Here is a 15,021-nt window from a genome sequence, read left to right as displayed (position 1 = left end):
AGCGGCGCTCCATGGCCGCTCCCTGAGGGGCTCTGGGCTCTGCGGCGGCGCCCCGGGCGGCAGCGGCTGCCTCGGCCTGACCCTCGCGTGGGTTTGTGTTTCTCCCGGCCCCTGTTCAGGAGTCCAAGTTACTTTTGCAGTGCAGTCAGGGCATTGGCTGTTTTGGTAAGATCGTTTTGGTTCCCGTTCTCCAGCAGTCACGCTGCTGTGTGTTCTTCCAGCGTTTCTGCCGAGATGGAGAGCTGGGAATGCGTAGCAAGGAGAGATGAAGTCAGGAGTGGTTGGAAGTGTGAGCGCTTCCTGACTTCGGGAAGGGAGAACTGATAAATCCTGGAATAAGCTTGAAAGGGAAAAGTTGGGTCCAGTGGGAGCTTAACAAGTGGAAGCAGCAGGTTTGTGAATGAAATGTAAAAGGACTTGAAGAACAGTTTGAGCTGGGAGGGGTTTGAGAAAATTGAGTTGATGTGGAGGAAGTGTTACAAACGGAAGCAAACGAGAGAGCTAGGTTTGCCTGAATGTTCTCTGTAGAAATAAACACATCCTTAGACCCAGCTGTGTGCAAAGGCCTAACTGGGATTTTCAGCCTGCAGTTACACTGTTAGTAAGTTTTTAAGTGACATCTTCATCTTAATTTTCCAATGACATTTTGTCATCATTGCTTTCCCTACCACCACACTATTTCTTCCATTCTTTTGAGAGTTTAAATTCCTTACTTCCTCCTCTGTCTCTTTACTGAAGTGTATGCTATCCCCTTGTAGCAAAGAGGATCAGTGGTTGCTGGAGCCTTCTTTACTATTATTGGTAAAAAAGAAGTAGATGCCATGATGAATACTTGAATTTTAGCACTGAAGTTTTTCCAAGTGACCATTACAATTGGATATAATCCATAAACATTCTTTTTCTCTGTAAAGCCTATGTATTGTAGTGACCTTTCACTTTGTGTCAGAACATATATAATTATAACAATAAGTTCATACTTAATTTTGAAAAGTAAATTTATAAATGTGTGACAATTAATAGGTATGTTTAGCATTTAAGAAGAAATTATGTTAAATAAATAACTTCCTCCAGAGCTGTGCTGATTCTTCTTACTAAAAGAATGCTTACGGCAAACCAGTTGGTTTGTTCCGTGGCAGTGCTGAATCTTGCTAAACATCACTTGCATACTTTGGGCCATTTAAATGGAGAGGTATTTAATTGCTGGAGTAAGCCATATAGCATTTGCAAAGTCAGTGGTTTAAGTTTTATGCATTAAACATCTCATTTTTCCACCTCTGTTCACTTTCCAATGTTCTTGGGTTACAAAGTCCTTTTTGAGATGGTTGGAGTGATAGACATTATACTGTAGCATAGAGGTGTAGAGTCTGAGAATGGTTTGGATTGGAAAGGACCTTGAAATTCATCTGGTTCTTAATATAGAAACTGTTTTAGATATTCTGCATTAACACTACGTGTTTTTCGCTGAAGTAATTCAGTGTGTGGAATGTTTCTGTTTCTATTTTACCTGCTGAACTAGACAAATGGCTTTGTGTCAGGATTAATATGTAGTAAGCTGTGGATAGGAGCAGCAGTAAATACAGAGAGTTTGGCAGCTCCTGATAAATACATCATTCTGTATTATTACTTTTTTTGTTTCATGTGCTAGAGAATACTGACAATATTTCCACTAGCTTTCTATAAACATTAATTTTCTTAGCATCTTAAGGGTAACCATTAAAACCAATATAGTTACTAAATTATTTGAGCTTGACTTAAGCATGTTGAGGTTCACTAATAATCATTTCAGCTCTGCTTTCCCAGACAAACACTGTTTGACTGTTTTAGGCTTACTCGATTTTTATCTTAGAAATACTTTGTCATTAAAAAGAAATTAATTGATTTTTTCTTTTCCTGCTTCAAATTAGTGGGGAATTATAAGGAGATGGGATGAAACAGTATAGAAGAATAGGAGTTCATTATAGGACCTTAAACAGGTATTCTCTGCAAAAGAAAGGAAAAAGTGTGGTGTTTTAAAGGGTTATTCATGTGCTAGTTAGATGTGATGGGTGAAGAAATTAGTTGTATTATTGGAAAAACAGGACACCATGGAAAGCAAAACTTATATTGATAGTTCCTTCCAGTGTATGGCAAGATCATTTCTGTTGTAGTGAAAAGGCTGCTTTCAGCTTGCAACATGAACTTTGATTATTTTAGGTCTTATTAATGCTGTTGGCTAGACAAGGGGCTGAACTTGGAAGCCCTGTTTTGGAGAGGTGTGTTCCCCTTTGTTCAAACCTCTTAACCAAAAGTTCTTTCTGAGGTTATTTGTGTGAAATTTGTATCTTAAAATCAGTGTCTAACATACACGTTTGATCTGGTTTTAGGATGATTTCTCTCCGGAGTTTCTTTTTGAATGCAAGTGTGCTCCTTCCCAGTAGAAGATGGTGATCCTAATGTATGATCATGGAGAAGGGGATAAGTTCAGTAGAAGTATTACCTTCCAAATCATCTCAGGTTACAGCTGTAAAAGTGGTGGTCAAAGAGCCCGAAGCAAAGCAAACCCAAAGAGGGAAACGAGTGGGATTTGTGCTTGTCCATGCAGGTAAGATGTGGAAGAAGAGCAGCTGGAATGAAAATAATGCATATTTTGATATTAAACTAATTGCCAACAAAAATTTTATAGCAGCTTTGGACTACTAGTGTGCTAATAAGGTGACATTAACTCTGTGGGCAAGTCTCAGAATGGGAAGTTTGATTGGAAGTTGCACAATAAACTCTTAATAAAAATGTAGCTATTTTAGTGTTCTGGATGGTATTTTGTTCTCTTTGACAAAGAAAACCCCCAAATTTGAATGATTATAAAATATATTCTGCAGTTGTCTGCTAAGCTTAGCAAACCTACAAAATGAGGGAGATATTTCAGTCTGTTTCTTTATCTACAGAAGGATGAAATACAGTTGTTTCATTACTGATGGTTCCTTGTCTAGCTTGTCCATGAGGTCAGTCCAGCTCAGATCTTCTGAAATCTCCTTGGGCTTTTTGTTGCAGAACTGTTTTTACCCTTCTGACATTTTTCTTCCAAGTCTATTTTTTTAATCTTGTTCATGTTTAAGTGAGTTACTGTTTATTCTTTCCACTTAAAATGAACAGCTCCTCTACTCAGATCTGATACAAAATTGTGTGTTATGTGTGTCTTGCTCATAAATTCTTCTCTCATGGGTTCTTTATTAAATACTATGAATCATGAAATTAACAATGCTTATATCTGGGTGTAGATTTGTTCTGAGCATCTGTGTGAGTATATGAGGTGAAATAAACGAAACTGGCCTGGTCATGCCTAAAATATTTGGAAAGCCAACATTTTACTTGCTGTATAAAATCATTAAGGTTAAAAAAACAACCCCAAACCTCAAATAATTTATTCTGGGTTCATGTTTGATAACCCTGGTATTCTATTTTAAGGGCAAATGAGATTGCTTAATATAGTGTCCTTTACTGGACTGACACTCAGTATAGTGTCCTCTGCTTTCATTCTGGTATTATTGTTAAAACTTATTTTGTTAGAGTTTCTCAAAAGTGATATTTCTGAGGGTGAGCAAAGGGAAGTTGAGATGAAGGCACATTTTGAGGTGCAAAACCTGGTAAAACAAGTAGATTTTAAGTAGTGTGCCACTCTTGTTTTTCTGATGCCACATGTAGTTGAATTGATAAATTTTTCAGGTATGAAAGTAGGGGCAGTGGCTTCAAAATAAGGCAGAATGGTTCAATACAATGGGATAAAGACTGAAGTTAAGAAAAAGGTGAAAAATCTACATGATCTTCATTTTGAGGAACTTCCTGTTTTAAGTCAGGAGTAACAAGCTTAAAAACGTAGCATAACATGAGAAAATGAGCAGAATGGTAATTATGATAAAAAGAAGATCATACTAAGTCAAAATTTTGAACTTAAAACTGAGTGTTTTGCCCAATAATGGACAGTAAAGTAAAAAGCTATGCTGGACATCCTCTTAAGAATGAGTGAAACTGGAATCTCTTGGAATGTTTTTATAGGAAGAGATTGATGCTGATATTTATACCTGCATGCTTTTGGATATATGAGCTGTATCCTGTATTTTACTGAGTGTGTTTGACTCAGTGTTGGAATGCATGAAGTTGTCAATCACTGATAGAAAAAGGAAATGCCAATGTAATCCAGAATAAGGAACACTGTATCTGCCTGTGTCTTAAATCTCTATGTGAATTACAGGCTGTAGTTTGCCAGGTACTATAAAATATTTTCCATTTGCTTCAATTGCAGGTGCAGGTTATCATTCTGAATCCAAAGCTAAAGAGTACAAGCATGTGTGCAAAAGAGCTTGCCAGAAGGTAAGTGTCACCAGCTCCACAGTCCTGGACTGGGTACATAAGAGGTATCTGGACTTAGCTGCTTGGGCTGTATGTGTTTATAGAGGGAACTGGGGGAAAATAGAGCAGAAACAGTTAACATGAGACAGGACAGTGTGTGGCCATGAGATGCAGCAACATCCTCATCAGTGCTGGCAAATAGCAGGCACCAAAGGAACAGTAGGAGAACATAGTGGTACCTACAAGGGGTATTCCTACAGCTTCCTGCACTTCTCTGGGCTTTCTGGAGCTATATGTGGTGTATTTTGATTTCTTCCACTCTTTGGAGTTTATTTAAACTCTAGCATCCAAGTTGCTCTGTGAATGCAGGGGTTTCTAGAATTATTTTCTTCTTGATAGCTCTTTCCCTCTTAATAGAAAGGGAGGTAGAAACAGGAAGAACAAAACCAAAGAAATCAAAGTTGGAAAGGGAGAAATGGCAAGACTTTGATTTCCATTGACATTAATATGTTTTCATCTCTTCCAAGAACTTTGCTTTGGAACTGGCAAGTCCTGTCATTTAAGTGTTGAATGAGTAGCTGGAAGACCTCTCTCTAAAATTTTTAATGTCTTTTGCTTTCTCCAGGGAGAAGGAGCTTGGGAGCTTGGCAGGGTTTTTAGAAGAGTCTCAGAGTTGGTCTCTGATAATTATCACTTTGTGTTACAGTTTGTTGCTCAATCCTAATACCAATCTAATTTTGTAATGAGAGGCCTCACAAATCAAACAAACTTAACACTGGCTTTGTTAGCCTTGGTTAAAGTCATTTTCCAGCTAGTTATGTGAGATCTGCTGTTGAATTCAAGTCCAATTTGAGATTCTGTGTAGCTGCTCTTCAGCTGAGTAGCCAACATCAATAAGTTCTGTGAAGAACAAACAATTTCAGGTTTTTCTTGCAGCCAGAGTTGTTTTCTGGTGTTCCCTGAGGAAGCTTGAATGTAAGGTCTTGTTCAGTATGGATCTAATAAATACTATTAGGCTTTACAAGTTCATTGTTGTGTGTGTATATAATTTGAAGGTAACATTATCTTACTTGATTTGTGTTGGCTTTTAGATGAAGTTGTGAAATTCTCTTCAATTTTATGGTAATTGCTAAATATGGTACTAGAAGTTTTTGTTGAATTTTGGAAGAAAAAGTTGAAATATGTTGACTGAAACATTTGGTGTTTGAGGACATCAAGTATATGAAGTTATTTTTATATAATTTTGACTGTGTAGAAATCAGCTATTAAATGCAGCATCACAATGTCATAGTAGTGAAATCATACCTTCACATCTGCTCTCATGTAGTTCATACTGACTTTTTCCAGTGCCTCTTGTTCTTACAGCCTCTTACATTTTAAACTAATTTGGTGAAGATTTTGTTTTATACGCGACTTGGAAAATGTAGGGCTCAGTCACAGAATAATAGAATTTCCTAATCATCAGCTAAAACTTCTGTTTTACAGGCAATTGAAAAGCTACAGGCTGGTGCTCTTGCAACAGATGCAGTGACTGCAGCACTTATAGAATTAGAGGTATGAATTTTTGAGTAGCAGTAAATATGTCTCTTGGGTAAATCTTACCAGACATTTCTGTAGGGGGATATTAAATGGGAACTCTCAGTGGATTTTTGTTTTTGTGCTACATTAATTTTATCTTCTGCTTTTCTACTATATTTTGGTGTAAATATGTTGAAGTACTTTATAAAAATGCAAACTGAATAAAAGTTTTCTAGTTGGTGCAATTTGGTTGTCATCTTAGGTATGCCTTATCAGATAGTCTTTACCCTTTAGGAATAAATGTGGTGATTAAAGACTTATTGAACACTTTGTAAGGAACTTTATTTCTGACTTGCTGAGCTACAGACAGATTGTTCTGGCTCTGCTTCTTAGAGAGGGGAGAAATATCCTACTGATTCTGATTATTGTGACAAAATGTGTGCAGAGGAATAGGGCAAGTAATGCTTGTATTTCAAAACAGTACTTGTTAATTACGATGGAACATCTTGATGAGCAGCTGCTGGTGAGTTTTTTGGAAAAGTGTCTTTTTGGAGTGATGAGATTTTTATAGTATCTGCCTTCAGTGAAGGTCCCTGTGAAATAATATAGAAGTGAGTAAAGCTAAACATTTCTGGGAGGTAAATGAGTCAGTTTGGTCATTGTCCCAGATCCACTAATCCATCATGACTGTAATGATGGAAACAGGTATTCTTCTTCTCCTGTAAGCAGTAATTGCTTCTTCCTCTCTAACTTTATTAGTAAAAAAATGAAGGTAAGGTAAGTGTTGTGCTGTAAAAATAATTTCCTGCTCTTGGAATTTATGGTAGTATTCCAGGAGGATTAGCACTGGATTTGCTTACCCAGATGTTGGGAAAGTGTTCATCAATGTGCTTGTTGGGGTTAGCGTAAGGCAGGCAGTAAGTGCATACTTCAGTATGTGTTAGACACGCTGACGTGGAGCCAAGGCTTCAGTCACACTGTGAACTTGGCAAGTGCCTTGGCTTTTAGCACTCCTGTGGGTCTCACTGAGCTGTTCAAACATGCTTTCATGTGTTATCTTACACATGAGAGTATAGCTCGCAGAAAGCAGTGCCTTTCTCTCTAATGGAATTGTTTATGATGCACTTCCCTAAGCTCACTGAGGCTGCTCTCACTCCACAAGACTGGTTTGTGTGTCAGCCCCCTTCTCAGTGGAAAACAAAAATAAAAATTTACTTTGGGTTGTGATTTTTATCGACTTCCTGAGCTACAGAGGAAAACATATTTTGAGAAGCTTAACTGAACAGTTATAGATCTCTTTGCAGCTGTCTGGGGTAAATATGTTTTTGTTATACCCGAGTGACTTTTCTTTTACTTTAGTAGATGTGAATACTCTGAAGTAGCTTCTGTAGAACAAGTTGTGGCTTTAAGATGAAATGAAAAATGTTTTTCCAATTATTCCTATCAGAAACCTTTTTCTCCTTACCTATCTTGCTACTACTGTACTGATGCCTTCCATCATTACACTTTCTGGTTCTGCAGTTGTCTTAGGTACATTTTTTTGTTCCATTGCAAAAAACCTTTTTTTTTTTATTTTTTCCTGTTCTTAAGATAAAATGTTATTTTATTCAGGTTTTACTGCAGTCATTAATGCAATTATTTGCTTTCCCTTTTTCGTTAAGTGATTTATATAATCTCTTAATTGAGGGTTCTGTCTGTTACTGGAATAGGGAGTACTGGGTTTGGGATTTGGGATTCTTGCAGATTAAAGTAGTTAATTAGGCAGTTACAGTGAGGAAAAGTCAAATTTGTACCCAAGCCAGAAAATGGTGTGGTTTGCAGTGGCAGTTTTTTGGATCTGGTATGAGAAACTCCCAAGTGTTAGGACTGTCAGCTTCCAAAATAGGGAAAGGTTTGTATTGTGTTTGTATCTACTCATACCTCATTCTGAACACCACCTCCAGACATCTGTCATTTCTGGAGCTGCATCTTCTGCTTTAGTACCAGTGGTTTTTCTGTTGCTCTGTGGAAAAAAAAGCTGCACGTGGCAAGTCAACAAAGCAATCAGAATGGTTTTTCTCATTAAGTGCAAGATTTTATGAGTAAAAATACAGGTTTGTGTTGGCAGTCTCTCTAGTGAGCTGTCACTCCCTTTTGGTTATGCTTTAGCATAAACATAATGTGTTTAAGCATTTGAAGTTGGCAAATACATAACAAAAATCTGTGTGAAACTGTTTGTTTTCTTGTCTCCCTGTAACACAAATGAGGACATAGAACAACAGAAGATTGTGTTAAATGATAACAGATTTCTTTGTAAGGTATACTGACTGTAACTTCTTGATATTTTGGTTTCTGTAGGACACATTGCTATGAGTTTATCTGAAATATTTATTCACTTTCACAGTTCTCTCAGACTTTTAATGGTGCATTCCAAACATTTGTAGTCTTTGCAAGGCACAAATAATTTTTCATGGAAATCTCACAAAAGATTAATTTTTTTCTTCAGTTCCACTCAATTACAGAACTCCTGTTACACAGGATTACAGCTCATCCAAAAGGCATCACTTCAAAGACTTGTTGAGGCACAAGAATTGCTCTTGATCTTTTATGAGCTAGCTGACAGTTTGCTTGTGGTATGCTGTCTGTGTTTTATTTTTTCAGGCTCTAAGTGCAGAAAGAACAGCCTTTGTTGGATCTAGTGCAGCTCTCCATTGAAATGGTGTTCTGTGAATATGATAATAATGCTAAGAGTTAACTAGAGGAAAAGGTGAATTTCTTTCGCAAAGGAACAGGACTGACACAGAATATTGTTTAAACAACTGTGCTGGTCTTCATAAGCATCAGCTGTATTTGACAGTCATTAAGGCAGGTATCTTTTCTGGTTTGAGAACTCTGGCATTGCAGAGAAACAAATGCATGTGTAACCTCTGTCAGCCTCTCGTAATAGAATGGTCTGGACAAGGTATTTCATAAAACTCATTATTAGACAAGGTATTTCATAAAACTCATTATTACTCTGTTTACTTCTACAAAGACATTATTGCAGTACTGTTAATTGTTGCACTCTTGCTATCAGGCACCATATGATGCCTGGATTTTTGTTGAAACACAGCAAAATTATTAAACATGGGGGTTTTTTTTGTGGTGGGGAGGAGACCCCACACAACCCACTTAAAACATGCTGTTTTCAGCAAAACCACATGTGGATTTGCATTTCTGTCTGGCTGTGAGATAATGATGCAATTTCAAGCTTTTTTTTTGACTATAGAGCACTTAATGAAGTCTATAGGTCAGGTATTAGAGACAGGAATGCTCAGTGATTGTAAAGAATGATGAAGCTTTCAAATTGTTTCTAAGTTTAGTGTAATCCTTCATTAATATGTATGTAGCTTACTTGTTTCTTTATCTGACTTCAGTAGAATATTCTTTATGAACATAATTTCAAATGGAAGGTAATATGGTTGATGGGGAAGTGGATATCACATTTCCAGTCTCCTTGCTACTGAAACTGCTCAGTTCATTTTGCATGTTGGTATTGCAGATCAGTGCAAAGAATGTTTTGGACCTGTTGTTATACTCAAGCAGTGTGGTTCTGTGGTCAGTAAAATTTTGCAGTGAAAGTACATTTTTCTTGATTAATTTTTTTTTCTCTGTTTTTGTTTTTTTTTTTTAAATTACTTGCCTAGCAATTAAGACTTTTGAATATACAGTCTTAGTCCCAAAGATTTCTCTTTCAAGCAGAAGCATCCTTGTTGTATTAAGGCAGTCACCATAGATGAACTTCTAATGGGTAATGAACTGGAAGTTGTTAATTCTAGTTAAAAGCAGTACTATGATGTCTTGCTGCAGAGTGGCTGAAAGTAATTTGTGACAAAAGTGTTGTCTAAAAACATTTTTGCTTGTGTAATTGAAAGGGATGTGACTCATCATTGTAGAATATTGATTGCCATGAAATTCTCACAGAAAGATAATTTTTAAAATTACAGTATTTGGAAAGAAGTGCCTGTAGACTTTGAATTTATTTTAGAAGTTCCAAATAAGCCATGGCCAAAATGGTATAATGGATGGAGTGTTCTTTCAAGTTAATTGAAAACTGAGCATTTTAACTATTTGCCTATAGATGTATTACAGAGCTGAGTAACATCTTCAAGCATTCCGACTTTGACCACAGATAGAAATTTCAGGATGCCTGTACTTGCTGCCAGAACATTTATAAATACATTTTGAAATAAACAGGCTTCTGAAAATAAAACTGATACCCTCAGAAGTTTGAAAGTTTTTGCAAGATGGGTAACTTGGGAAAACAAAGCTTATTTCACGTCTTAAAGCTTTCTCTTACCTCCTTTGCTATAGGTTTACATGGTAAGTTAGAGATACTTTGTGGAGTAATTGCCAGGAGGTCTAATATTTTTCACATAATTGAAGAGTTATATTTTGTTAAAATGCTTTGAATTAGTCTTTTCTCTGTGCTTTTCTCTGTGGTAGCAAGGCTTGCTGTTAACATGCAAAGCTTAGTCTTGGTTTGCTTACTTGTCTTTTTCAGTTTCTTTAAAAACACAAAGGCTGATTGCTGCTTGTGGTTTTAATAAAAGTATATTCCTGAAGATACCTTTTTCTGTTTTCCTGTCCTCCCTTTTCCTGGACACATGCTTTGCTTGGGTTTTTCCCCATTTTATGGTAGTCATGTCTTGCAGTGCTGCATTTTTCTGTCTGAGGGTATGAACAGACTCACTTAGGTCAGTTTGTTTCTTCCCCTTTTTAAGGTATTCATGCTTCTGGTTAAATGTTTCTGCATTCCTTGAAAGTTTTGAATTTTCATTTCAAAATGCACCTTAATGCTCATACATTATATTCCTCCACTTGCATATCAGACTCTTGAAATCTTTTGGTCAGACTTCGCAGAGATTAATGTTTTCAAAAAGGGATTGTATTTGTGTGGTGTATTTCATGTCTTCACCTATTCACAGAAGTAGGTGTGAATGTCATGTTCCCATTTTTTTAAATAAAGGTTTTCCCCTGCCTTGTTTCAAAGGCTTTTATCTCACCTCAGAGACACTCAGGTAGATATCAAAAATTCCATGGGTTCACACCCAGTTTCTCTAAAGCTGTTTTCAGATTGCCTTTCAGATGTGTGAAGTTAAACCATTTTCCTCTTAGGAATTCTGAGACTGTTTTCTTAATTGAATGCAATCTGATTCTAAAGCTAGTTGAAACTCCACAGAAATTTTGAACAGATGCTTGGAATTTGGTCTTTATTTCTTTTTCCTGGAGAAGTTACTCATGTTGTTACTGGTGAGATTCCTTCTGAGTCCTAATATGAGAGTTACCCCACCAAAGAGACATCTGCAATTTGGTGTGGAGTTGTTATTTATCAAAAATTCTGTAGTATTCTGATGAATATTTCATAGGGAGAAATAGGTGATGTTCCCTTTGTCTTTAGATCCTGTGATTAAATTATCTCTTGGTGCATCCTTGAGGTCATGCTGTGAAGGTGCTATGCCAAAGCATGTAGCACATACAGATCCTTAGAAATAAAGGGAACTCTCTATCCTGTACTTTTTCCCTGCCCCCTATTGGTTATTACCTTTACCAGATGATAGAAACCTTTATGCCTTTTGTACAGAGGGATTCTGGACAGTGTTACCAGGATTTATTTTCTGGTGGGTCCTTACTCCCTTTGTTTGGCCACGACATCTACTCTTAAGGTAACAGCTGTCTCTGCTTTGTGGCAGCAACAAACCTGTGGAGCACAGTCTTTTTCCTCTTTGCTAATTCTTTGGAGTATCATGCACTGAGTGAATGTGTTTGGAACAGAACATTAGAGATTTGTCTCCAGACTCACAGGTCTTTGCACTCTGATTACCCAGGGGCAGAGGACTTGGACAGCACTAGGAGCAAACATTGTTCATCCAAAGCATTCCTGGTTTTCCTGTGGTTTCTAAGTACCTTTCACTGTTTGCTTTCAATTCCTTCCACCACTTCTCTGCTCCCTTTTTTTCTAAACTTCACTGACTTATTTTTCTTCATGTTTGTAGAGCCTGGGGAGCAATGAAGCCAGCTAAGCCAGCAGCTACTTGGGGTCTTCTGCCTTTTGAAGGCCAGCATCTGTTTCTAAACATATTTTTCCCCATCCATCCCCTTTCTACAGAAAATTATTTGTGCACTCTAAACTGTAAATGTTGCATTATCCTAAAATCTTTTCAAATGTCTCATTTGCTGTGAGGTGTAGCTGTCAAAATGAACAACAAAATGAATATACACAGTGAGTTGGAAGAAGTGTTGTGATGTGGGATAAAATAGCATAAAATCTTGTGCTGGTTCAGAAGGAAAAAGCAGAAAATGAAGGCCAGTTTCATGATTATACATCAGTCAGGGATCTTGTATTCATGATTATTCAGAAAGATAGTGTTTTGATGACTCAAACACTGAGAGCTCTTCACATGTCTTTGTAAATTTGAATCAACATCTTGCAGAACAGATTTTGAAATTACTCACTACTTGTTCATTTGAAAGTTAATAAAAGCTAACTGACATCAGATTTATTTTTCATTTCTGTGTTCTCACCTCTGTTTTATTTCTTTAAATTCATTGCAAGTTGGTATGTTCAAAATCCATCCAGTTAATTTTAATTGCAGGACAGAACTTTGAGCTGTTTCCAGTAATTTGTTTCCTGATTCAGCTTTTATTACTCATCAGTGAAATGAGATGTCATACCTCTGCAGTACATGTTCACACCTGGATTAAACAAACATTCTTTGTCACATCAGGTTGTTACACTGTTGTAATTTAAATATAGGAAACTCTGAAAGCATACAGCATCTCTCTGAGATTGGATTCAGCTATTACCTCTCTTTGTCCTATATTCCTTGCATCTCGAAGAGGGGATTGTGTTGAGTAGGCAGTGAGACTGCTGAACTGTGCTACTTTGAAATTTTGTGATTTTAGAGTCATGGGGATGCTCTGATGAAATGGAGGGGTACAAATGGGGTTTAATTCTAGCAGGCAGAGCTTACTCTTTGACTGCCTTGGGTTTCTTAAAAGCCACTGAAGGTGTTAACAAGAAAGGAGCTAGGTTTATGATTGTTGTTAAAATGTTGTTCCATAGTTACTATGGAAGTATTAGTCAAGAAGATTCCAGACCACAGTCCTTGTGTGAACAGTCAAATAGGAATTTTACAAAGTGAATTGTTCGGGCTCGGTCTTCATTTCTGCATGTGGAGCTGCACTTATGGGCTCAGAATGTTCAGAAAGGGGACAGTTCTGTTTTGCTGTGGTGTCATTTTTAGGAGTTTCAAAGGTTGACTGGTCTGTGCAGCGATTATAAGGTGTTATTTAAATGTTACCTGATGGGTTAAGGACAAAGCTAAGTGTGTGCTTTGAGGGAGGGAGAGATTTTCACTCGTATTGTAAGGCTTTTGCTTGCATGGAACTGATCATCTTAAATCAGATAATTGTTTTTTTATTAGTGCATTATTACATTTGAGATATATCATGCCCTACAGAGATGAAAGCTGTCCATGGTAGTAATTTTAGATGCTCTGTTCAAATTGCCCTTGTTTTTGTTGTGGAAGACTAAACTATTAAAATAAGAAAATGCATTGCATCAAAATTGGTGTCATCAGATCAGTTATACAGAGGTTTTGATCTAGTCTGTTGTGGACGTAGCCTTATAGTGTTTCATTCTTATTTTTAGGATTCCCCTTTTACAAATGCAGGATTGGGATCTAACCTAAACCTTCTGGGTGAGATAGAGTGCGATGCCAGTATAATGGATGGAAAGTCATTGAATTTTGGAGCAGTTGGAGCACTGAGTGGTATGTTAATTATGTATTACAAAGTTAACTACTGATTTAACTGCAAAGATCAATTTGGGTTTTTTCGGTAATTATTTTAAAGGGGGACACATTTTAAATTCTGCTGTGTTTAAATAAATTCTACTCCTTTTAAAAAAGGGGAGGCATTCCTGCTCCCTGAAGTGCTGGTTTGTGTTAATTTCTTCGTGTAATATGTTGTCTTATTAGTTTGCTGATAATCCTTTGACGTAGCACAGTTGTGTGATACCCCACAGTATTCACAGTGGGACTCAGTGTGCTCAGATGAATTTGAATTTCATAATAAAATTCAGTTGTTAAAAAATACTACAAGTATTTAAATTAGGCTTTTTATTTGGTTTTGTGCTCAGGCATTTATTTGCACATGGAACTTATTTAATATGAGAACTAATGTGTTTCTCTCTTTTGTCTAGTTTTAGCTTTCAGTATAAAACAAATATAAAGTCCCAAACAGGGATTGTTGAGGTTTCATTCTAAGTACATGAACGGCCTTAGCTGTTACTATTGAACAGCTCTTCTGACAAGATTTCAAGCTTTGTTCTTTATCCTAGAATAGTTCTAAACTGTGGTAATAGCTTCCTCATGTAGATATAAATCTAAAATAAATAGTAAAATTAAGTGTTTCAAGCCTTGTTTATTACAAAATGCATCCTTCCAACCATGAGGAAGGAGGAAATTGAGAGTAAGAGACAGCTAAACCTGAATTCTGTAATTTCTGTTCTGGCCAGATCCAAATGAAAATTCCACCTAGGAAATTTAATGCTTATAAATATCTTTGGCCCTTAGATACAATAGATTTTACATGAGATTTCTGTGGTAGATCACTCCTTTTTCAATATGGTTTGTTCTTTTAAAAAAAAGTGGGGGACGTGTTGACTAGAAAGCTTTGTCACTACTAACAGCATGTCAAGGGAAAACTGAAAAAGTTCTTACTACATTGCAACATAAGGTGTCTCATAATGACTTGACAAACCCTGGGAAATTAAAGGAAGCTGAGTTCCACTGCCAAAATGAACACTGTAGTGCAATGAGGAAAAATATTTTAATGTTTTGTTCCCATTTTTTTGCTAATTTTTCTTTTTTAGGAATCAAGAATCCAGTTTCGGTTGCAAATAGATTGTTGTGTGAAGGGCAGAAGGGGAAACTCTCTGCTGGCAGAATTCCACCTTGGTAATTGCTTTGTTCTGCTTGACTTTTCTTCACTCTTTGGTCTCTACTGCATGGATGCAATATTTGAAGGTTTTATCTCACCCTGGAAGGCTGGTGCTGTTTTACATACCAGTGATAGTGTGCCTTTAAAAAGAAGATAAGCTTTGTTCTCTAATCTTGAAACTTCTTGTGCACTCAGTGGAAATATTTGATATAGATG

General features: G+C 36.8%; 1 protein-coding gene across 9 annotated transcripts in view; it reads left to right on the top strand.

Moving 5' to 3' along the window:
• Window positions 1-49: 49 nt before the first annotated feature.
• The window catches only part of TASP1 (taspase 1), a 77,954-nt gene continuing 62,982 nt past the window's right edge, over window positions 50-15,021 (top strand). For 2 of the 9 annotated variants that reach the window (XM_033513198.1, XM_033513197.1), the window contains exons 1-6: window positions 184-392; window positions 2,364-2,581; window positions 4,277-4,344; window positions 5,809-5,877; window positions 13,514-13,634; window positions 14,738-14,822. In XM_033513198.1, the coding sequence (XP_033369089.1) occupies window positions 2,437-2,581; window positions 4,277-4,344; window positions 5,809-5,877; window positions 13,514-13,634; window positions 14,738-14,822 (488 nt within the window). In that variant the 5' untranslated portion in view covers window positions 184-392; window positions 2,364-2,436. The other 7 variants (XM_033513193.1, XM_033513195.1, XM_033513192.1 and 4 more) reach the window with 6 other exon arrangements.

Source organism: Parus major, chromosome 3, assembly GCF_001522545.3.
Source record: "Parus major isolate Abel chromosome 3, Parus_major1.1, whole genome shotgun sequence".
Classification (NCBI taxonomy): Eukaryota; Metazoa; Chordata; class Aves; order Passeriformes; family Paridae; genus Parus; species Parus major.
The sequence above is the reverse complement of the archived record's forward strand: the minus strand, read 5'-3'. Positions and strand labels throughout refer to the sequence as shown.